Source organism: Macrobrachium rosenbergii, chromosome 27, assembly GCF_040412425.1.
Source record: "Macrobrachium rosenbergii isolate ZJJX-2024 chromosome 27, ASM4041242v1, whole genome shotgun sequence".
In the NCBI taxonomy this organism is placed as follows: Eukaryota; Metazoa; Arthropoda; class Malacostraca; order Decapoda; family Palaemonidae; genus Macrobrachium; species Macrobrachium rosenbergii.
The window spans coordinates 34,884,303-34,907,008 of NC_089767.1; the positions used below are offsets into that span (position 1 = coordinate 34,884,303).

General features: G+C 33.7%; 1 protein-coding gene across 12 annotated transcripts in view; it reads left to right on the forward strand.

Annotated features, from left to right (window-relative positions):
* Nucleotides 1-587: 587 nt before the first annotated feature.
* Nucleotides 588-22,706, forward strand: part of LOC136853605 (kielin/chordin-like protein) — a 55,616-nt gene continuing 33,497 nt past the window's right edge. For all 12 annotated transcript variants that reach the window (XM_067129356.1, XM_067129362.1, XM_067129365.1 and 9 more), the window contains exon 1: nucleotides 588-797. In XM_067129356.1, coding sequence (XP_066985457.1) covers nucleotides 734-797 — 64 coding nt within the window. In that variant the 5' untranslated portion in view covers nucleotides 588-733. The remainder of the gene's footprint in view (nucleotides 798-22,706) is intronic.

The window sequence follows — 22,706 nt, forward strand, 5'->3', positions numbered from 1 at the left end:
ATTTTAAAGACATGAAATCCTAAAAAAAAATCTAAGTAAATGACCAGAATCGTGATTTATACGTTGCTGAGAGATCTCACGAAACTCAGACGACTTCGAGAAGAATCTTCTTCGTCATTTTGCGTGCCCTGATATCATAAACTCGAAATCCCTTCTTCCGTCAACAAAAAAGACTCCATGCGCATGACTGCCTTTCGAACACATCACTGTCATTGCAATGCTCTTGCTCTACTTGATAATATTTATGGCTAGTTTTTTTTTTTATTTATGGTTATAGGTTTTACCCTGGCCGGTCCATGCGTCGTTGTCGTAATAATGAGACGTTGCCAACTCTGGATTGGGGCGGTACCGAGGTAAATGTAGTGTGGCATGCTTAAAAAACAGTCTTATTTTCGTATTTATTAGTTAATGAAGTCGTAGATCTATTCCAGACAGATATAAGATAAGGTCTTCCTCTGTACGCCTCCCTCCTTCATTCATGTATCGATAAAGCAAATCAAACAACTTCCTGAAGTGGTTTCCCAAATAAATAACTAACTGGCAACTCGGTTAACTGCAGCGCCGAGCCTTTAAAAGAGCCTGAGGGTTGGTGGCTGGCCGTTAGAGCAATCCGAACCACTCCAGCGACAGTACTATTTGTGTTCCTCTTCCCAGTTTCCTTTCGTGGCCTGTGACTTCAACATTAACAAGTTTCCTCTTCTCTCTGACGTTTGAGGAGGAGAAAAGCTTCAGGATGAAGAAGCTTTTGCTTCTGTGGTTCTGCGCGTGCGCGCTTCAGATGTACGCCCTCGCTGTGCGTAAGTAATATAAATTTTATTTTGGTTTATACGATAAGTTACGTAGATGCCTGTTACTGTAAGGCTCGTTATGTGGTTTAAGTAGGAATTTTCGGACTTAAGTTTTGGGTACTTAACGTAAGTCAGATATCATCTGTGTATAGACTGATAGCTATGAAATATATATATATATATATATATATATATATATATATATATATATATATATATATATATATATATATATATATATCGTGATATGTCCATGTATTTCTGATTCCTTGATTATTATACATCTTTTAAGTCTTCATCACCTCACCAACTGTAAATAGATACAATGTATGGTGTAACTATACAGTACAACGACCCGTTTGACACGCCGAATTAACCGGCAAACCTCTCTCTCTCTCTCTCTCTCTCTCTCTCTCTCCGGGAGCAGTGCATAAGGGGAACCGGTTCTTGATGGGACTGACACGCCCGATTCCAGACTTGAAAAGTGTTTACAAGTTGTATTCCCAATGAACTTTCCTGGTCGTGTAGAGTTCAGATTTTTTTTTGTATTTTTTTTCAATATGTTTAGTGGTTGTTTAATCACGTGGTATAATCCAGCCTGTAACCCTTAAATCTGAAATCGTTTTTATTGTTTATGAGACACATTTTTGTGAATTAATAGATTATTGTTTTTTTCGTGAATAATGTATTTACATATATATATTTATATACTGTAGTTATGTATATATACCGTATGTGTGTCTTTATATATGTATAAATACATCACTTATGAATGTCTGTGTGCATGTGTATATATATACATATGTACATACATACATACATGTTCACACGCACACAAATATAAAGATAGATAGTAGCGCATGACGTAAAATATAGAAAAACTAATCATTTAACACCCTCGAAGATAGACCATAGAATAATATTAAAAAAAAATTTCAGAAACGTCCCATTCTTAATACAGCACCGAAATAAATGCCCATCATTTTCCCCTCTTTATTGGATGACGTGGGTGTCAGCACTAAAAAAAAAAAAAAAAATAAATCAAATAAAATAAAAAATTCCCTCGGAATTAATTACAAAGGCGCATTACGGTCTCATGAAGTGACGTGTACTGTTCATTAGCCTCAGTATTGTGGTACGGATATGGTGTAATATTGTACGGCGTTATGATACCGCGTTGTCATGCTGTCGGTTAATTGTTCCAGCATTTTTTTTTTTTTGTAAATTTTAATTTTTGTATTTGGTCTGCATTTGATTCCCATTTCGTTCTTTTTATTTATTTTCGCAAACTAGTTTTATTGTTTTGTTGCTGAAATTGGCTGTGTTTTGTTCTTGCTTTTACTTTCTTTTTATTTATATCTGCAAAATTGTATTTTTATTTCTATTGCGGTGGGCGGTGCGTTTAGATGTATGTATGTGATTGTGTATGTGTCCACAAACGAGTGACCTCATAACGGTAAGTGTTTGCTGGTGCATTGTATTCAGGGCTGTTAGCAGATACGCGTCTCTCTCTCTCTCTCTCTCTCTCTCTCTCTCTCTCTCTCTCTCTGTATATATATATATATATATATATATATATACATACATATGTATATATATATATATACATACAGTATATATGTATATATATTCATATGTAAATTTCCGACTCACGTCAGGATCGAACCCAGGTCTTTCAGTTGAAAGGCAAGGGTGCTACCGAAAGAGACCTGGGATCGATCCCGACGTGAGTCGGAAATTTACTTCTGTTTCTTGCGTGCTTGTGTGTTGTTTACTCTATCTACATACATATGTGTGTATAGCTACATACATATATATGTGTGTGTCTACATTATGTATGTTTATATATATATATATGTGTGTGTGTGTGTTTGCGTGTCTGTACGCATGCGCGTGCGCGCTTTCATATATAGACAACCATAGAAACGTATAATTCTCCCGTGTTTTCAGAATCTATAACCCTTTCTTTTTATTTGGGTTGGTGTCTATAATTTTCCTTTTTTAATAACGGGATGCTGTCATCTGCAGTAACATCTATTGTCTACTGTTGCTCTCCGTTAGCTATGCTGAGAACAGGTTTCCTTGCGACTATTGTTTATTTCTTTATTTAGAGCATGTTCTCATGCTTACGTTTCAGGGGAGGCGCGAGGCCTAGGGAAAATTTAAAAATTCTAGAATTAAATTCGTTATTTTCTTAACAAGAGTGAGGAACTAATATTCAGAAGTTTATTAAAAATATGCATCCGTATTGCCTTATAACGTTAGTTTCCATAGTCTACCACTCTAGTTAGACTCGCTAGACTTACCATTATTTTGTAATTATTTACCTCCCTCCTGTCCTTGAAACTCCTTCTCTTTCTCTTTTTTTTTATTTTCCCTTAAATCTGGGAGGGAATTTTACTCATAGATGCAAGGGGGGCGTGGAGGGAAGGACCAGCTCTTAGAGGGGGCGTGGTAATAAAAAGGTTGAGAACCACTGATTTAGAGTATGTTGGATGCTTACGTTTAGAGTGATGTTGGATGGTGATGTTTAGAGTAATGTTGGACGGTGGTGTTTAGAGTATGTTGGATGATTACGTTTAGAGTAATGTTGGATGATGATGTTTAGAGTATGTTGGATGGTGATGTTTAGAGTATGTTGGATGCTTACGTTTAGAGTATGTTGGATGGTGATGTTTAGAGTATGTTGGATGCTTACGTTTAAAGAATTTTGGATGAAGCTTATATTTAGAGAGTGTTGGATGCTTACGTTTATAGTATGTTGGATGCTCATGTTTAGACTATGTTGGATACTTACGTTTAGAGTATGTTGGATGCTCATGTTTAGACTATGTTGTATGCTTACGTTTAGAGTGTGTTGGATGCTTATGTTCAGAGTATGTTGGATGCTTACGTATTGTGATAATGTAGTTTACTGTAGGGAGAATCAAATTGGATGTGTGGGGTTAGGTGGTTGTCGTGTTAGGTGGGTTTGTGATTCTGAATCAGTGATTCGATTCTTGCCAAATTTTAAACGAGAATGATTTTACATCGCACTTTTTAAGTACTGATCTGTTTCTTATACACTTACAATTGCTTTTGCCAGTGTTCAGTCTGTTACCATCAAGAATCTCTCTCTCTCTCTTTCCTTTCCTTAACCCTCTTGCTGTTGTCTCACGTGACAGAGAAAGAATGTGTATGTGTACCTTATATGAATAATTGCCTAAAATATAGGTAGATGATGGCGTATGTGATTAGTATCTCTTATTTGTCCCAATATATTTTCCTAATTAACTATAATGTTATTTCTACATTACATAATAGCCTAAAAATATCTGGATATATTAGTAATAAAGTGGTGAGAAATGTTACCTAATATAAGTAAAGGATATGAAAGTAAAAAAAAAAAAAAAAAAACTCGCTGAGATAAATGAAAACTACGACATTGTTAGCGGAAGTCCTTTTGTTTTTCTTTACTGAAAATTATCACCTGTCTTATGTAACTGTAATCAGTTACATAAGCATATGTCATTTTCTTTTTATTTTGCTTTTGTATTTTGGTACTGCTGGTGATGCAGTTGCATGCGATGAGATATTTTGGGAAAATTCGAAACCAGCTTTTTAAAGGACTGAACATTATTTGTGTGTGCATGCTCGTGTATATTATATATATATATATATATATATATATATATATATATATATATATATATATATATATATATATATATATATATATATATATAGAGAGAGAGAGAGAGAGAGAGAGAGAGAGAGAATGAATGTGTATGCTGTGTCCAGATTTAAAATACATTGAAATATCATAAATGCTTTTCTTTGACATCCAAGCGTCAGAGAGAGAAGAGAAAACCAAAACCAAAACCACTTTTTTTTTTTTTTTTTTTTACCCGTGAATGATAGAGTAACTGGGAGTCAACGCAATTTACCCAAGACATCCCCCCCCACTCCCCACCCTCGATAACTTTAAAATCCTTAGCGGTTGACCTTGAAAAACCCATTTTTTTCGGGTCCTCAAAGTTAGCCCTTAGGGACACCCTTACGCAAGAGTCGTACTCCCGTGCCAAGCAGCGAGCAGGTTGTAATGCCGTAGAAGAAAATGTTGTTTGGCTTTGTGTTTTCGCTGTCAAGGTATGGCTGTGTGTTTGCCCTTCTTGCTTGTTTGCTGTTTCTCTCTCTCTCTCTCTCTCTCTCTCTCTCGTAATGAAGGGCCTTAAATCATCTCTCTCAGAGATTTTTTATAACATGGTGTGTGTCTTGCTACGCAGTTTACCCGTATCAGCAGGTACTGGCGACAAAAGTAGTCCCACTCATGTTCGGCATCTTGTAACGAGAGATCGGCACCTCTGCTTGTTCGGGAAGAATATATCCTCTTTCCTTCTTTCCCAGCCAAGGATAATGTCCCCGAAATCAGTTCGGTAGGATATGAAAACTAGTTCTAGGAACTAGTTGTTTCTTTAAGTTCTTTGTTGTCAGGCTGTGGTTATATGTTTTAGCATACTATAGGTCAGAAGTGTTTTTTTTTTTTTTTACAACTAAATCAGCGGAGAACTTGAAGCTGCCTAAAAAAATATCATTCACATTGATTAAACTATTTATCAAATGGCTGATATTAAGTATATTTTGATTCAGATTAATTCAAATTGACTGCTCCTTTGAAGGTGGGAAATGTCTTTTTTACATGATCTCACCATTCGTCCCATGTGACAGAATCAGTATTTTTTTCTGCTAGTATTAGTAGTACAGCATCAGAGGAAGTATAAAAATAGTCTGTGAGACAGCAACTTTAGGGATATTTTTCCAAGAAAGGAGAATAAAGAAGTTTTTGGGAAATTCCGTTGTAGAAATTGCAGGTAGCAGCCATAAAATGCTGGAAATAATCACATATCAGCTCTCCCTCGAGTCTGCAGTTTCGTGAAGAGAGAGGAAACTGCTCGTGATCTTGTCATAATTATGCACACTTGTACCTCGTCATGGACTTTCTAATGGATGAGAAATCCCAGCCTATCTTCAACAGCTGATTGGTCCCTCTGATTGTGCTGTACTTTTATGGTCGAGTGTCCCGGCCTTGGGAACTGAGAAACCGCTTCCTCTTCGGGTGCTAAGGTGGGGTGGGTAACTATCATCTTTCCAGGGTTCTCGGTGGGGAAATCTTGTAGAGGATGCTGGGTATCTTAAAATTGTATTCATGATCATAATCAGTTTTACTTTTTTTCCTTTAAGAAAAAAGTGTGTGTGTGTGTGTGTATGTATATATATATATATATATATATATATATATATGTATATATATATATATATATATATATATATATATATATATATATATATATATATATATATATATATTCCTCTCTAACATTGTTTCCATTTTTTATTTCTGGAGTAAAAATCTTTCGTTCATGTGCTTTGAAGCATCGATCAAGGTGATGAGAGAGGGAAGTGGACCACCTTACCTCTTATCCTACCCCTTCCCCTGCCCTCCTCTCCCCCCCATCTCTACGTCCACCCACGCCCCCTAAACTGTCGAAAATGAGCGGTCACGAGATGATGTAGGTGTTTCGAGACGAACAGATAATAGCTCTTTCGTAATAGATGCTTGAGGCTGGGGCTGTTGATATAAGATGGAAGGCTTTGTAAAGTACAGATTACAAGGCTTTGCAAAGGATCTATTGCAAGACTTTACAAAGGATATATTGCAGGGCTTTGCAAAGTACAGATTGCAAGACTTTGCAAAGGATATATTGCAAGTTTGCAAAGGATATATTGCAAGGCTTTGCAAAGTATAGATTGCAAGACCTTGCAAAGGATATATTGCAAGACTTTGCAAAGGATGTATTGCAAGACTTTGCAAAGGATATATTGCAAGACGTTGCAAAGGATATATTGCAAGACTTTGCAAAGGATATTTTGCAAGGCTTTGCAAAGTACAGATTGCAAGACTTTGCAAAGGATATATTGCAAGACTTTGCAGAGGGTATATTGCAAGACTTTGCAAAGTACAGATATTTGCAAAGGATTTACAAAGGATATATTGCAAGACTTTGTTATATTGCAAGGCTTTGCAAAGTATATTACAAGGCTTTGCAAAGTATACTGTAGACTTTGCAAAAGATATATTGCAAGGCCTTACAAAGGATTTTGCAAGACTTTACAAAGGATATATTACAAGGCTTTGCAAAACAGATTGCAGGACAAAACAGATTTGTAAAGTAGACATTGCAATGCTTTAAAAAGTACAGATTGCAAGGCTTTGCAAAGTATACATTGCAAAGCTTTGCAAAGTAGAGATTGCAATGCTTTGCAAAGTAGAGATTGCAAGGCTTTGCAAAGAAGAGATTGCAAGGATATGCAAAGGAAAGGGCTTGCAAAGAGTTTGGAAGGCTTTGCAAAGTAGAGATTGCAAGGCTTTTCCAAGTACAGATTGCAAGGCTTTGGAAAGTAGAGATTGCATATCTTTTCCAAGTACAGATTGCAAGGCTTTGGAAAGTAGAGATTGCAAGGATTTGCATAGAAGAAATTGCAAATGTAGATGATGCAGTAAGAAAAAAAAGATAGAAAATGAAGACTGAGTCATTGAATGGGGACTTCCAACTTCCATTATGGCTTTAGACATTCTCATGCTGCGGTTTGCTGCTTGGGCAAGCAAATGACTGTTTGTATCCATCGTGCTTCCATGCGTACACTCACTTATGTGTAAATATACACAATACACGCTATGCAAATCGAAGTACTTTTTTTTTTTTTTTTTTTTTTTTTTAAACGCCGTGACATTTACGTTGTAACATTCGTTACGTCACGCTCTGTAATGAATACGTGAATTGACTGTGTCCCAAAGTTGGGTTTATAAAGTACGAATTCAGAGAACAGAAACACGCATAAGCTTTTAATTTTAGAGTTTAATGGCAGTTTAGGAGATAAATTATCTCTGAAGATAGAGGGGTTATGTCACAAAGTTTAACAAAATTTGAAGTTTGCTAAAGTTTAATTTTCGTGCTTCCTTTGAATACAGCGCGTCTTTCAAAGTTGGAATACAGACGCATTTATAGGTAGAACGTACCCTTTGGTACCTTAAGAAAGCTACTCAGTCGGAATGATTTAACCCTATGATGATGATCTCGTTTCTCATTGGGGTGCGTGGGGCTCTTGAAAAGTATTCCTCCTGTCCTTAACCACGGTCCGTGGTCCTTACCGTAGGAGATAATTCTTACATTCACACTTCGTCCTAACAGGGTTGATTGATTGGTTAGTTTCGCGTTGGCATCGCAGGGAGAACTTCAAGTATGCTAAGTGGTGGTTTCTCTCTCTCTCTCTCTCTCTCTCTCTCTCTCTCTCTCTCTCTCTCTCTCTTTTTTCCCTTTGTTCTAGGTCTGTACAAGATATCAGTTTCAGTATTCAAAATCCTCTCTCTCTCTCTTTGCTCTAAACTAAAGGTATATTATTCATTTTTCAAAACTCTCTCCCTCTCTCTCTCTCTCTCTCTCTAATCTGTATTTAAAGAAATATCCATAATGAACTGTATGTCCAGTTCCCACCAAATTCAAGAGAGAATCTGAGTTTCCTTCAAAGCTACGCGACATATTTTGTTTCACGTTTCGTGTTTCGTCCCGTAAGTTGTTTTTCAAATCCTACAGGGTACTAGTAGAGGAGTGTTGTTCTCCATCTCATTTTCCACCTGTTGTTTTTCTTGTTGTTTGTGCGTTTTGTTTTGATAGGCTTCTAGACGTGTTTCTGTTTTGCGTTTCTCTCTCTCTCTCTCTCTCTCTCTCTCTCTCTCTCTCTCTCTCTCTCTCTCTCTATATATATATATATATATATATATATATATATATATATATATATATATATATATATATATATATATATATATATATATATATATATATATATATATATATATATATATATATATTTACATTTCTGACCCACATCAGGATCAGACCCCAGTCTCTCAAATGAAGGCTAGGGCGGTACCATTTGACCCACACAGGTCATGACCTGTGTTGGTCAATTGGTAGCGCCCTGGCCTTTCATTTGAGAGACAGGGTTCGATCCTGATGTGAGTCAGAAATTGATTCTGTGTGAAACGCGTTCATTAGTTCTATATATGTATGTGTGTTTGTGTGTTTGTGTGTACGTGTATGTATATATATATATATATATATATATATATATATATATATATATATATATAATATATTATATATATATTGTATATATACAGTATGTATATTATATATATAGTTTTACAAACTTTAGCATGCAAAATTCACCATAATTTCAACCATAACGCTTAATTTTAATAAAGCAGTGTACCGTTCGTATTCTTCCTCTTTTTTATATTTATTTATTTATTTATTTATTTATTTATTTATTCTGCTCTGACATAGTACTGCTCGTTTAAGGAATTTCATTAAAACAGTGTCCGTGCGTTTGGTGTCCCATTTTGGCGTGGAATAATTTTAGCGAGTCGTCTGCTCTGCATTTAGTTCAGTCTGCTTTTAGAATTATTTAGGTTTTGCTCATAGCTTTGCAGGTTAGATAATTTCTGCATTCTTTGTGCTATACGTTTTTTGAATTTATTTAAATTTGTTCAACACAAGTGTAACTCTTTTTTTTTCTACTGTTTTGTAAATATTTTTATGAAATATTTCTATATCGTAAAAGTAATGTTTTTTACATCTAACTTTCAGTTTGGTTCATTCTGGGAGCATATGTTAATTATATTTGCCATCTTTGAATGTGTGTGTGTGTGTGTGTGTGTGTGTGTGTGTGTGTGTGTGTGTGTGAGTTGGATGATGCAGTAAATATAGTTGTATACTTTTAATATTCATTAGTATTATTTATCTTCAATGGTTTTCCTCACACCACCTCAGTCAGTAATATATGAAGTTTTAAACTCTTTATCATTCATACCATTATTACTCTTACATTGTATTTATCTTTTTAATAAACTGGTTTTGAAGTGAAATTTTCGTATATCGTCTCTTGCTATCATGAATTCTCTCTCTCTCTCTCTCTCTCTCTCTCTCTCTCTCACTGACCTACCTTTACATGTTTGCAGATATATATATATATATATATATATATATATATATATATATATATATATATATATATATATATATATATATATATATATATATATATTTTGTGTGGGTATGTTCTTAAAGTGTTGTCTCTCTCTCTCTCTCTCTCTCTCTCTCTCTCTCTCTCTCTCTCTCTCTCTCTCTCTCTCTCTCTCTCTCTCTCTCTCTGGCTTATAGGTATGTTTGCATTTAAGTAAAATAAAAATTATATTACCGTAGAAATTTTACCGTTGCGCTTCATTGCAATAATGCTGAGAGAGAGAATATGGGTGCATGCAATGAAGCAGTGATCAAATGTAGATCACAGAAGAAGAAGAAGAAGAATTATCAGATAACACGGGAATTCTGTAAGTTCTGAATTTACCCTGTGAGAGACCGGTGCTCGGCCGTAAACCAGTTCCTTATTATCAGTTACATCTCTCTCTCTCTCTCTCTCTCTCTCTCTCTCTCTCTCTCTCTCTCTCTCTACACCAGTCTACTTCTGTATCTATCTATCTATCTATCTATCTATCTATCTATCTATCTATATATATATATATATATATATATATATATATATATATGTGTGTGTGTGTGTGTGTGTGTGTGTGTGTGTGTGTGTGTGTATGTGTATATTATATATACTGTATATGTGTGCGTGTATGTATGTTCTTGTAATGTTTTGAAAGCTTCTATTTATTCTAATGTGTGTTTTCAACTATAATTATAAGCAGTTTTAACGACGGTTGAAAGCCTGAGGGAATTTCTCTCTCTCTCTCTCTCTCTCTCTCTCTCTCTCTCTCTCTCTCTCTCTCTCTCTCTCTCTCTCTCTCTCTCTCTCATTTCTACAAGTCTTCCTCTCTATATGCAGATAGGTATAGACACTATTTGTGTAGGCATGTTCTTGAAATGTTTTGAACTTTCTCTCTCTCTCTCTCTCTCTCTCTCTCTTTCTTGGTACTGTTCCAGGTGACCTTACCTGGGCGGGTCTGCTCCTAACGGACCACGTGCTTGCCGGGGGAGGAAGATCGCGTATTTCCTTGTGCATTTGACGTCAGAAAAATAAATAAAAATAATAGTTTTGCTTGCGTTGCTTTCACATGTGCTTGTAGGAGGCAAGTGTATGTTAGTGCTTGATAATCAGATATATGAAGTTTTTGTTTATTGTTTTTTTGGTAGGGAAAATGATAGTGTAAATAAAAATCATAGTTTTGCTTGCGTTGCTTGTAGATCTGCTTGTGGGAGGTTAGTGTATGTCAGTCCTTGAATATCAAATATATGAAGTCATTTTACGTCGGGATAAAAATAATAGTTTTGCAGATAAAAATCAGTTTTTTTTGCATGCGTTGCTTTTAGATCTGCTTGCGTTCAAAGTATGCGAAGTCTTTTTGCTTTTTCTTTTTCGCTACGTAAGTCTCCTCGTTCCCAAAACCTTGCATGAATAATGTCTTTGTCTTCTCTCTTTTATTTAGTTTTTTGTTTTGTCGAAATCAAATGGTATTACTGTCGAAAGCCAGTCTAAAAGAAACGGCTATGGCATAAAAATTATACACACGCACACACACACACACACACATATATATATATATATATATATATATACACATACATGCATTCATACACTATTACTAATCTGTTACATATTTGCATAAGCTTTACAAGGCAGAGATAGCATGACAGCCGTTTTTTGCGAGCCTACTTTACACGCCTGTATAAACAAAGGAATCGAATTTACAAACTAATTTAACTTGCTCTATATCTTCCGAGCCGTGGTCACCTTGAAGGCTGTTGTCCAGTCATCCAAAAGACATTAACTCATAAAGACTTTTAAAAAAAATCATGTGCTTGTCATGTCAAGATTATTAATATTGATTTATTGACAGAATTTTTGCTTCGGTAAACAGATACGAGGTATGAGGACGGGAGAGGGGGGGAGGGTGTATCTAGGTGAGTGGGAGGTTTTAAATTAACCTGGTTTACTTCTCCATAATCGAGTAGTTTTCTTTCTTTTTTTTTTTTTTTTTTTTTTCTTAATAGTCATTCGGTCAGGGTAGGTTTTTCCAGTTCTGTCCACCTTTGTGTGAGGATGTGTACGAGTTTTTTTTTTTTCATGTCTAACATCTTCCTCAGTGATATTAGAAACTACATTCATTAAGATTTATAATGCGAGATTAAAATGTCATATTTATCATAAAAACAAGTCCTTTTAGATCTCTAGCTTCTTCTTGAAGATATTAAAAGTTGTATTCGTTAAGATTTATGAGATAAGATGAAATTGCTGTATTTATGATAAAAACAAGCCCCTTTTATGTCTGTGGCATCTTCTTAAAGATATTAAAAGACATTAGAAATTTTGTGTAAATATTTACGAGGCGATACGAAAAAGCTGTGTTTTCTGTAAATAACATCCTAGCTTGTTAAGACTTGAAGTAGCTTGAATACATACATACATACATATATATATATATATATATATATATATATATATATATATATATATATATATATATATATACATATATATATACTATATATAATATATATACACTTATGTATGTACATACATATATATATATATATATATATATATATATATATATATATATATATATATATATATAGAGAGAGAGAGAGAGAGAGAGAGAGAGAGAGAGAGAGAGAGAGAGAGAGATCCATTCGAAAATTAAAATATTTGACTCGCCTTCGATACCGGAAGTGCCCATGGGGCAGAATTAGAGCAGGTTCCCAGCAGCTGTGCTGTGTGCCCGCTGACACAAATAGGGCTCATACAATACTTAAGGACCCAGACGTGACTGGTCATATTAATATGATCGTATTTATGAATATATGCCGTGATAGTTTCGTAGCGATATTGTTGATAATATGAAATCGTTTTTAAGCGGAGTACTTAGTGTCTGGATCCTGCATAGGCTTGTGTTTGGAGTAAGGATTAATATTTTTTAATTTTAAACCGATTATATTTTTGGATATTAGAGGGAAGTCATATACAGTATATATATAATATATTTACATATATGTATACATATATGTAAATATATATATATATATATATACATATATGTAAAATATATATATATATGTGTGTGTGTGTGTGTGTGTGTGTGTGTGTGTGTGTGTGTGTGTGTGACTTCCCACTAACATCCAAAAATGTAATCGGTTTAAAATTAAAAAGTTCATCCATGCTCCAATACATACATATATATATATATATATATATATATATATATATATATATATATATATATATATATATATATATATATATATGTGTGTGTGTGTGTGTGTGTGTGTGTGTGTGTGTGTGTGTGTGTGTGTGTGTGTGTGTGTGCATACTGTTTATTGTTTGTAAGGAATCGAAAGAGGACTCGCAGAGGTCTCGAGCCACTATCTGGTCTGAAGTCACAAAGTCCTCGTACGTTGAAAACACTTGTCTGTCTGTCTTGCCCTTTTTATCATGTTAATGTTAACGGCGTGGCTTGTGTGTGTTCGTCAATAATTGACTGTACGTTGGTTTGTTCTTCAGCTGCTTGGTGATATTTATTTTTTCCTTTCATTCGTTGGCCTTGTGTTAGTTAAATTTCTTTTACTTATATTCCGTAGGTTTTATATATATATGTGTGTGTAAATGTATATATATATATATATATATATATATATATATATATATATATATATATATATATGAATGTCTTTTCCTGTAATACTACAGTGTAATATGAATATAAGAAGGCCCATAAAACACTATTTAAACGTTGAAACCATATATTTTGGGCACTAGCTTCTGTGCCCCTGTTCACTGGTAGAATATGGACAGGTGGAAAGTTATAATGGTATATATACAAAAACATAAAAAGGTGTGGCCCTAGGCCTCCGATGTTATGGAGGTGGCGTTTCTTAAGGAGGAGAATGACTAATGGGCCAACCACTAGGGAATTTGGTCATTCTCCTCCTTAAGAAACGCCACCTCCATAACATCGGAGGCCTAGGGCCACACCTTTATGTTTTTGTATATATACCATTGTAACTTTCCACCTGTCCATATTCTACCAGTGAACAGGGCACAGAAGCTAGTGCCCAAAATATATGGTTTCAACGTTTAAATAGTGTTTTATGGGCCTTATTTCATATATATATATATATATATATATATATATATATATATATATATATATATATATATATATATATATATATATATATATATATATATATATATATATATATATATATATATATATATATATATATATATATATATATATATATATTTATATGTGTGTGTTTGTGTGTGTGTATGTAATATGCGTGGGCTGATGTTTAAACAGTTACTTTTTGCTTGCATCAAATCTGAAATACCGTATGAAACCTTTCAGTATTTGTCTGACAATGCCAAATTATTCTTGACCTGAGTCTATCAGTTCAGAAGCAAGTGCGTTGGCCCCTGTAATGCTGCTTCGACCTGTTGAACCAGTTAACGGTATTTTTTTTTTTTTTAACTAGAGAGGTGTCTGTAAATTATATATATACATGTATATATGTGTGTATGTATGCATATATACACATATATATCATATATTTATACTGTATGTAAATGTATTGGTGTATTTGTATATGTATGTATATATTTATATATTTTTGTTTATTTATATATTATATATATATATATATATATATATATATATATATATATATATATATGCACATGCTAGTTTCATATTTATTAAATTCTTTATTTAATTTTATTTTGTGATCACATATATTTTCAAGTAGGCTCCCTACTGATTTCACCTAAAGTGATATATATATATATATATATATATATGTGTATATATATGTATATATAATATATATGTATATATATGTGTACAGTATATATATATATAATATATATATATATATATATATATATATATATATATATATATATATATATATATATGTGTGTGTGTGTGTGTGTGTATATGTATATACCATATCGTTATTTTTATGATGAAGAAATAAAATAAAATAAAATAAATCTCTTTCACCTTTTATAAGACAAAAGGTAGGACGTTGTTATTATTATATGATGATAGAATATAAAATAAAATAAAATAAATCTGTTTCACCTTTTATAAGACAATATATATATATGTAGGATATATATTATATATATATATATATATATATATATATATATATATATATATATATTTACATGTGTATATGTCTGTATATACGTGAATGCGCAAAGAAATAGGCCCAGATACGCACTTCCACAAATATCAAGCATCCATACATTCATCTTCTGAATAATAATAATAATAATAATAATTATAATAATAATAATAATAATAATAATAATGATAATAATAATAATACGTTTTTCTTGCAGTTCAGTTAAAACGTTACTGAGCTTCGTTAGGTACTATTAGTTATAGAAATTATTCTCCTTTATATCAAATGAACTGAAGCATTATTGCCCTGTCATTGCACTGCAGATATACAGAACCAGTCAGTCCCTACCCAGTGTAAAACAAGTCAAGACAGGGCATTGCCCAGCAATACTTCCGTGCAAGAAAGAACTTACGAACAGGAAAACCCCAACACTGGTCCCCAGTACCCCACAAGAGAGCTATTCCTGCCGAACTTTCCCAATTCGAAAGCGGTTGCGTGAGTTGAAGTCAAGACTTTCTTTAGCCTGAACTTGCGGGCCTAAGAATGACCCCGTCACTGCTCTCTCTCTCTCTCTCTCTCTCTCTCTCTCTCTCTCTCTCTCTCTCTCTCTCTCTCTCTCTCTCTTTTATTTTGCTCTTTTGAGGAGTTGGCTCCAGAATGAAGGAGCCTTCGTGTTTCTCAAAATGATTTTAGGGGTGAGGTAGCTAGCCCCATGCCTTTCTTTCTCGGTTCCAAAGGTTGGTACCCATTTACAGCTGGGTGGATTGGCAGTTTAATATGGCTGGTTCCATATTTCAGATGTATGTTTGTGTCTGAGAAGAAACAGACAGACAGACTGACAGACAAAGGCTTGTGACATAATCCAGGGGATGAAATAGGAATTGGAATGTAAAATTTAAGCCAGAGACCAAGCGCTGGGACCTATGAGGTCATTCAGCGCTGAAAATAATGCTGAATCAGTTGTTGGGAGAAGGTTGAGGAAAGTAAGATGGAAGAAAATGTGAAAGGAGGTACCGTTAAAGGAATGAAAGAGGTTGCTGCTTACAGTGCATTGCATGAGGTGCACTGTCAGCACACTACCCTTGCCAGGGGATGTAAGCTATTTACCAGAAATACGACAAGGCCCAATACCCAGTTTTAGGAAAAATGAAGACAAAAATATGGCGGACGGAATCTTGCAATCGCAACGAGACATTTATTGTTGTTTAACCTCACCGAGACATTTGTATCGTGCTGAGCCAATATTCCGCAAACTGCCTTCTTATCGACAGCAGAAATGCAATTGCATCGGGGGAAAATCTTGCAGTTGCTGTAAATATTGATCAAGGGATTACCAAAAACAAAAAAGGAGTTTTGCTGACTCAGTGTTACTTGTTTTGGGTGTCATAGACCTTTTTCGTTCGTGGTTGTCTGAACTTCATTTCCTGATTACAAATATTTTATTGCTGGGGTAAGTTGTCAGTATTGATAGAAGTAATGTTATTGATAGTACTGTACCTTGCGTTCAATGCTGCATCACGGGACGTGTTTGTAATTATTATTATTATTATTATTATTATTATTATTATTATTATTTATTAATTTATTTTTTCCTTTTAATAAGTGGTTTCTTTCTGTATTTTCTTTTACCTTCTGTTACTTCTTTCAGATGAACACCTTACATTCTTTGAAAGCTTGAATTCCTAGCCAGTGGCTTGTTCCACATGAATAGGGTTTCTTCTGAATAATAATAATAATAATAATAATAATAATAATAATAATAATAATAATAATAATAATAATCTTATAACTACATTAGAATTTATTTCCATGTATAATCCACTTTGCCTCACTTAGGGTAACTTACATATAAAGTTTAATTAAATCTGAAAATCAGGCTCAAAGAATCGAGAACATGTATGGCTGCCACAGTCTAATACGCCTGAAGACTGACGTCAATTTCACAATATGCAGAAATGAAAAATAAAAATAAAAAAAAAAAAAAATCCTGAAGTTTTGGAGAAGACCACTTTCTTAAAATCCAACATGGCTTCCTTCTCAAGTGGCTTGTGTCAGGAGGATTTCGAAAGGTGGATTTGTAAGTGCGCAGGAATTACCCACAATTCTTCAAATCTCATCCGAGTGTTTTTTGTTTTTGTTTTTGTGTGTATTTTTTTTTTAATAACTTGCCACAAAATTGGACAACAGATTGATAATGGAATGAAAATAGTGGGGTTTCTTGAAGCCATGTTAAGTAGTATTGTGTCCTATATTAGTCTGTTCAATTTTATGTGATGGACAACATTAGGAATATTTACTGGGAACATTATTATTATTATTATTATTATTATTATTATTATTATTATTATTATTATTATTATTATTATTATTATTATTAAACCAGTTTATTGAAAAGTCCATCCTACACCTCTCTACATTCATTAGTCGTCTTCTCCTCTGAAGCCTAATCTCTAGTAAGGGTCGCTGTTTTCCATGTGTTTCTATCTAATTTCCCCTTTCGTCTATTCTTTTGGGTTTATTGAAAAAATCCATCTCTATATTTATTCATCATCATCTTCTTCTTCTTCTTCTTCTTCTTCTTCTTCTTCTTCTTCTTCTTCTTCTTCTTCTTCTTCTTCTTCTCAGCTCACTCCCTAGTTGGGGTCACTGTTTTCAATGGGTCTCTGCCTTGTGTCCTTTTGTCCATTTCGTAGTCTCTCGTGTCTTTTTTTATTTGTATTTTTTTAACTCGCTCTTATTATCTTTCGAGCTCTCCCAGACTCTTCATTCTGTCACTACGTTCTACGTTTACGGAATAATGAAACAACAATAAACGAAGGTAAATGGAAAGAAAGCGATAAATAAACCCAAAGACCACATCTGCCTCGTCTCTCTGTTAGTGGAATAATATAAAAACAACAATAAATGAAGTTAAATGTAAAAAATTCTATAAATAAACTAGATAGCGCTTCTCGACACCCAATAAATGAAGGTAAATATAAAAAAAGCGATAAATAAACCTTACAATTCATCTCTACCCACAATAGTTGAATAAATGAAGGCAAATAAAAAAAATCTACGATAATTTAATATATAACGCATCTCGACCCCAGCAGTTGAGTAAATTAAGGTAAATATAAAAAGGTGATAGACTATATAACACATTTCGACCTCCAACAGTTGAATAAATTAAGGTAAATATGAAAAAGTGATAAAATATATATCACATAACCCTCAGCAGTTAAATAAATAAAGGTTACTATAAAAAAGTGATAAAATATATATCACATCTCAACCCCAACAGTTAAATAAATAAAGGTTACTATAAAAAAAGTTATAAAATATATATCACGTCTCAGCCCCAACAGTTGAATAAATTCAGGTAAATATAAAAAAATGATAAACTATATCACATCTCAACCCCAACAGTTGAATAAATTAAAATTAAATATAAAAAATGATAAACTGGGTAAATATAAAAAGGTAAATTAGGTAAATATAAAAAAGGTGATATACTATATATCACATCTCAAACCCCAGCAGTTAAATAAATTAAAGTAAATATAAAAAAATTATAAACTATTTATCACATCTCGACCCCAGCAATTAAATAAATTAAGGTAAATAAAAAAGTGATAAACTATATCACATGTCAACCCCCAACAGTTGAATAAATTAGGGTAAATATAAAAAAGGTGATATACTATATATCACATCTTAACCCCCAACAGTTAAATAAATTAAGATAAATAAAAAAAGTGATAAACTGTATATCACATCTCAACCCCAACAATTAAATAAATAAAGGTAGATATAAAAAAGTTATAAACTATATGTCACATCTCAAACCCGACAGTTAAAGACAAATAAAAAAAATTGATAAACTGTATATCACATCTCAGTCCCCCAACAATTAAATAAATAAAGGTAAATATAAAAATGCGATAAATAATTATATAACACGTGTCGACCCCCAAACAGTTGAAAAGAAGTTGATTTAAGCAACGCTCTTTTCAAAGACAGTTTGGCAGGTAGGCCGTCTGGGCCCTGGCAAAGCCATTAGTAGGACCAAAGAGGATTTGGACAACCAACATACCTGGATTACCTGGAATAAATTTCCCCTGGAAAGGCCTTATATCCCTCTGTTTCCTTGGTGATTTGAGAGAAAGAGAGAGAGAGAAAGTCGTGGGAAGACCTTGGCACCAAGTCGACCATGTCTTTAGCTTTTAGAGATAATTTTTTTTTTTTAATATTCTCTTTAATTTTATTTTATAATATTTGCTTCTGTTTCATTGTATTTTTTGAATATTTGTTTCCCATTTGATTTGATTTGATTAATATTTACTTTGATTTTAAGCAATAGAAACTGACATATTGGATGCCTGGCAATCTTGAATCATACTATATCTTTCAGTTATAAAGTAGGTTAATTTAAATATGAAACAGCCCACAAAATAAAACACTTCCCCGTTGGGCAGTAGGGTCGTCAGGGTGCCTCGCGCAGTGCACTGTACTCTTAGGCGTTACTGAAGTCTCTTTGCAGCGTCCCTTCGGCCCCTAGCTGTAACCCCTTTCATTCTTTTTGCTGTACCTCCTTTCATATTCTCTCTCCCATCTTATTTTCCACCCCCTCCTGATTCATACGTAATTGTTTTGATTACATTATATATATTATATAATATATGTATATATACATATATAATTTATATAAATTATATATATGTATACATACATACACACACAGACACACACACACACACACACACACACACACACACACATATATATATATATATATATATATATATATATATATATATATATATATATATATATATATATATATATAATGTAATCAGCACACAATTACATATGAAGTAATGTTATCCTCAGGACCAACCTTTCCCAGCAGTCGTTGTTACCGAGCGCAAAAAAAAAAAACTAAACGATAACCTTGAACGAATACTCTCATCGTTCAAGTACACTGCAAAAAAAAAAGACTAAAAAAGACTTTACACGTCGGATATTCAGCTCAGATGAACTGTCATTAATCTTGGCAGGATGTTGAATGTACCGAGAATGCAATGTTGCGTTGGTTGTGGCCCCCGTGGCTTTTCTGTTGCTACTGAAACAGTCCGGTGAAGTTATATTGTAGGTTTCTTGTTTGTAGATCGTATATTTTGTTGCTAATGTTTTTTGTGTTCATTTTTGTACATTGACTTTCCATGTGCGAGTGTGTTTACGCACGTAAAATGCGTATGAATGTATGTGGTCTATGTAAATTGTTTGAGTTTATTTAAGTGTGTCATTTTTACGTAAACATTTTTAAATTTTGAGTACCAAAGCACACAGCCATGTGTATATATATACATATAATGTATATATATTGCAATATTCTTTTGAGTTGCATGTTATACAGTATACCTTTCCACTATTGTCAGCGTACACGTATATTACTGATATGCGCACAAGAAGTACACGCATGTACATTGGATGTACAACTGAGCTCTTTTTTTTTCGTATAATCTCATGCAATGGCCTTGGGAGAAGATTACTGTGGCGTAAGATCTGAAATAAACCATTCAACATGGAGTGATTGACGAGTATCTGTTTCCTGTGTTTGGTGGTTTTGAATATACCTCGAGGAACTGTTATTAACTAGGTAATTACTTTTGACACCTCTGTTCTTTTCTGTGTTAGTTTGTCGGGGTCTTTTTGAGAGAGAGAGAGAGAGAGAGAGAGAGAGAGAGAGAGAGAGAGAGAGAGAGACAGTAAATTCATGTTATGGATATGAGAGAGAGAGAGACTTAGATTGAGACAGTAAATTCATGTTATGGATATGAGAGAGAGAGAGACTTAGATTGAGACAGTCAATTCATAATATGGATATGAGAGAGAGACAGATACTTAGATTGAGACAGTAAATTCAAAATATGGATATGAGAGAGAGACTTAGATTGAGACAGTAAATTCAAAATATGGATATGAGAGAGAGAGAGAGGGGGAGAGAGACTTTGATTGAGACAGTAAATTCATAATATGGATATGGGAGAGAGAGAAAGAGTGACTTAGATTGAGACAGTAAATCCTTAATATGGATATGAGAGAGAGAGAAAGAGAGAGACTTAGATCGAGACAGTAAATTCATATGGGTATGAGAGAGAGAAAGAGAGAGTGACTTAGATTGAGACAGTAAATTCTTAATATGGATATGAGAGAGAGAGAGAAAGAGAGAGACTTAGATTGAGACAGTAAATTCTTAATATGGATATGAGAGAGAGAGAGAAAGAGAGAGACTTAGATTGAGACAGTAATTCTTAATATGGATATGAGAGAGAGAGAGAAAAGAGAGACTTAGATTGAGACAGTAAATTCTTAATATGGATATGAGAGAGAGAGAGAAAGAGAGAGACTTAGATTGAGACAGTAAATTCTTAATATGGATATGAGAGAGAGAGAAAAGAGAGAGACTTAGATGAGACAGTAAATTCTTAATATGGATATGAGAGAGAGAAAAAGAGAGAGACTTAGATTGAGACAGTAAATTCTTAATATGGATATGGAGAGAGAGAGAAAAGAGAGACTTAGATTGAGACAGTAAATTCTTAATATGGATATGAGAGAGAGAGAAGAGAAAGAGAGAGACTTAGATCGAGACAGTAAATTCATAATATGGATATGGGAGAGAGAGAAAGAGTGCCTTAGATTGAGACAGTAAATTCTTAATATGGATATGAGAGAGAGAGAGAAAGAGAGAGACTTAGATCGAGACAGTAAATTCATAATATGGATATGGGAGAGAGAGAAAAGAGAGAGACTTAGAGTAAATTCTTAATATGGATATGAGAGAGAGAGAGAAAGAGACTTAGATTGAGACAGTAAATTCATAATATGGATATGAGAGAGAGAGAGAGAAAGAGAGAGACTTAGATTGAGACAGTAAATTCTTAATATGGATATGAGAGAGAGAGAAAGAGAGAGAGACTTAGATTGAGACAGTAAATTCTTAATATGGATATGAGAGAGAGAGAGAAAGAGAGAGACTTAGATTGAGACAGTAAATTCTTAATATGGATATGAGAGAGAGAGAGAAAGAGAGAGACTTAGATTGAGACAGTAAATTCTTAATATGGATATGAGAGAGAGAGAGAGAAAGAGAGAGACTTAGATTGAGACAGTAAATTCTTAATATGGATATGAGAGAGAGAGAGAAAGAGAGAGACTTAGATTGAGACAGTAAATTCTTAATATGGATATGGAGAGAGAGAAAGAGAGAGACTTAGATTGAGACAGTAGGAGAGAGAGAGAGAGAAAGAGAGAGACTTAGATTGAGACAGTAAATTCTTAATATGGATATGAGAGAGAGAGAGAGAAAGATTGAGACAGACTTAATATTGATATGAGAGAGAGAGAGAGAAAGAGAGAGACTTAGATTGAGACAGTAAATTCTTAATATGGATATGAGAGAGAGAGAGAGAAAGAGAGAGACTTAGATTGAGACAGTAAATTCTTAATATGGATATGAGAGAGAGAGAGAGAGAGACTTAGATTGAGACAGTAAATTCTTAATATGGATAAGAGAGAGAGAGAGAGAGACTTAGATTGAGACAGTAAATTCTTAATATGGATATGAGAGAGAGAGAGAAAGAGAGAGACTTAGATTGAGACAGTAAATTCTTAATATGGATATGAGAGA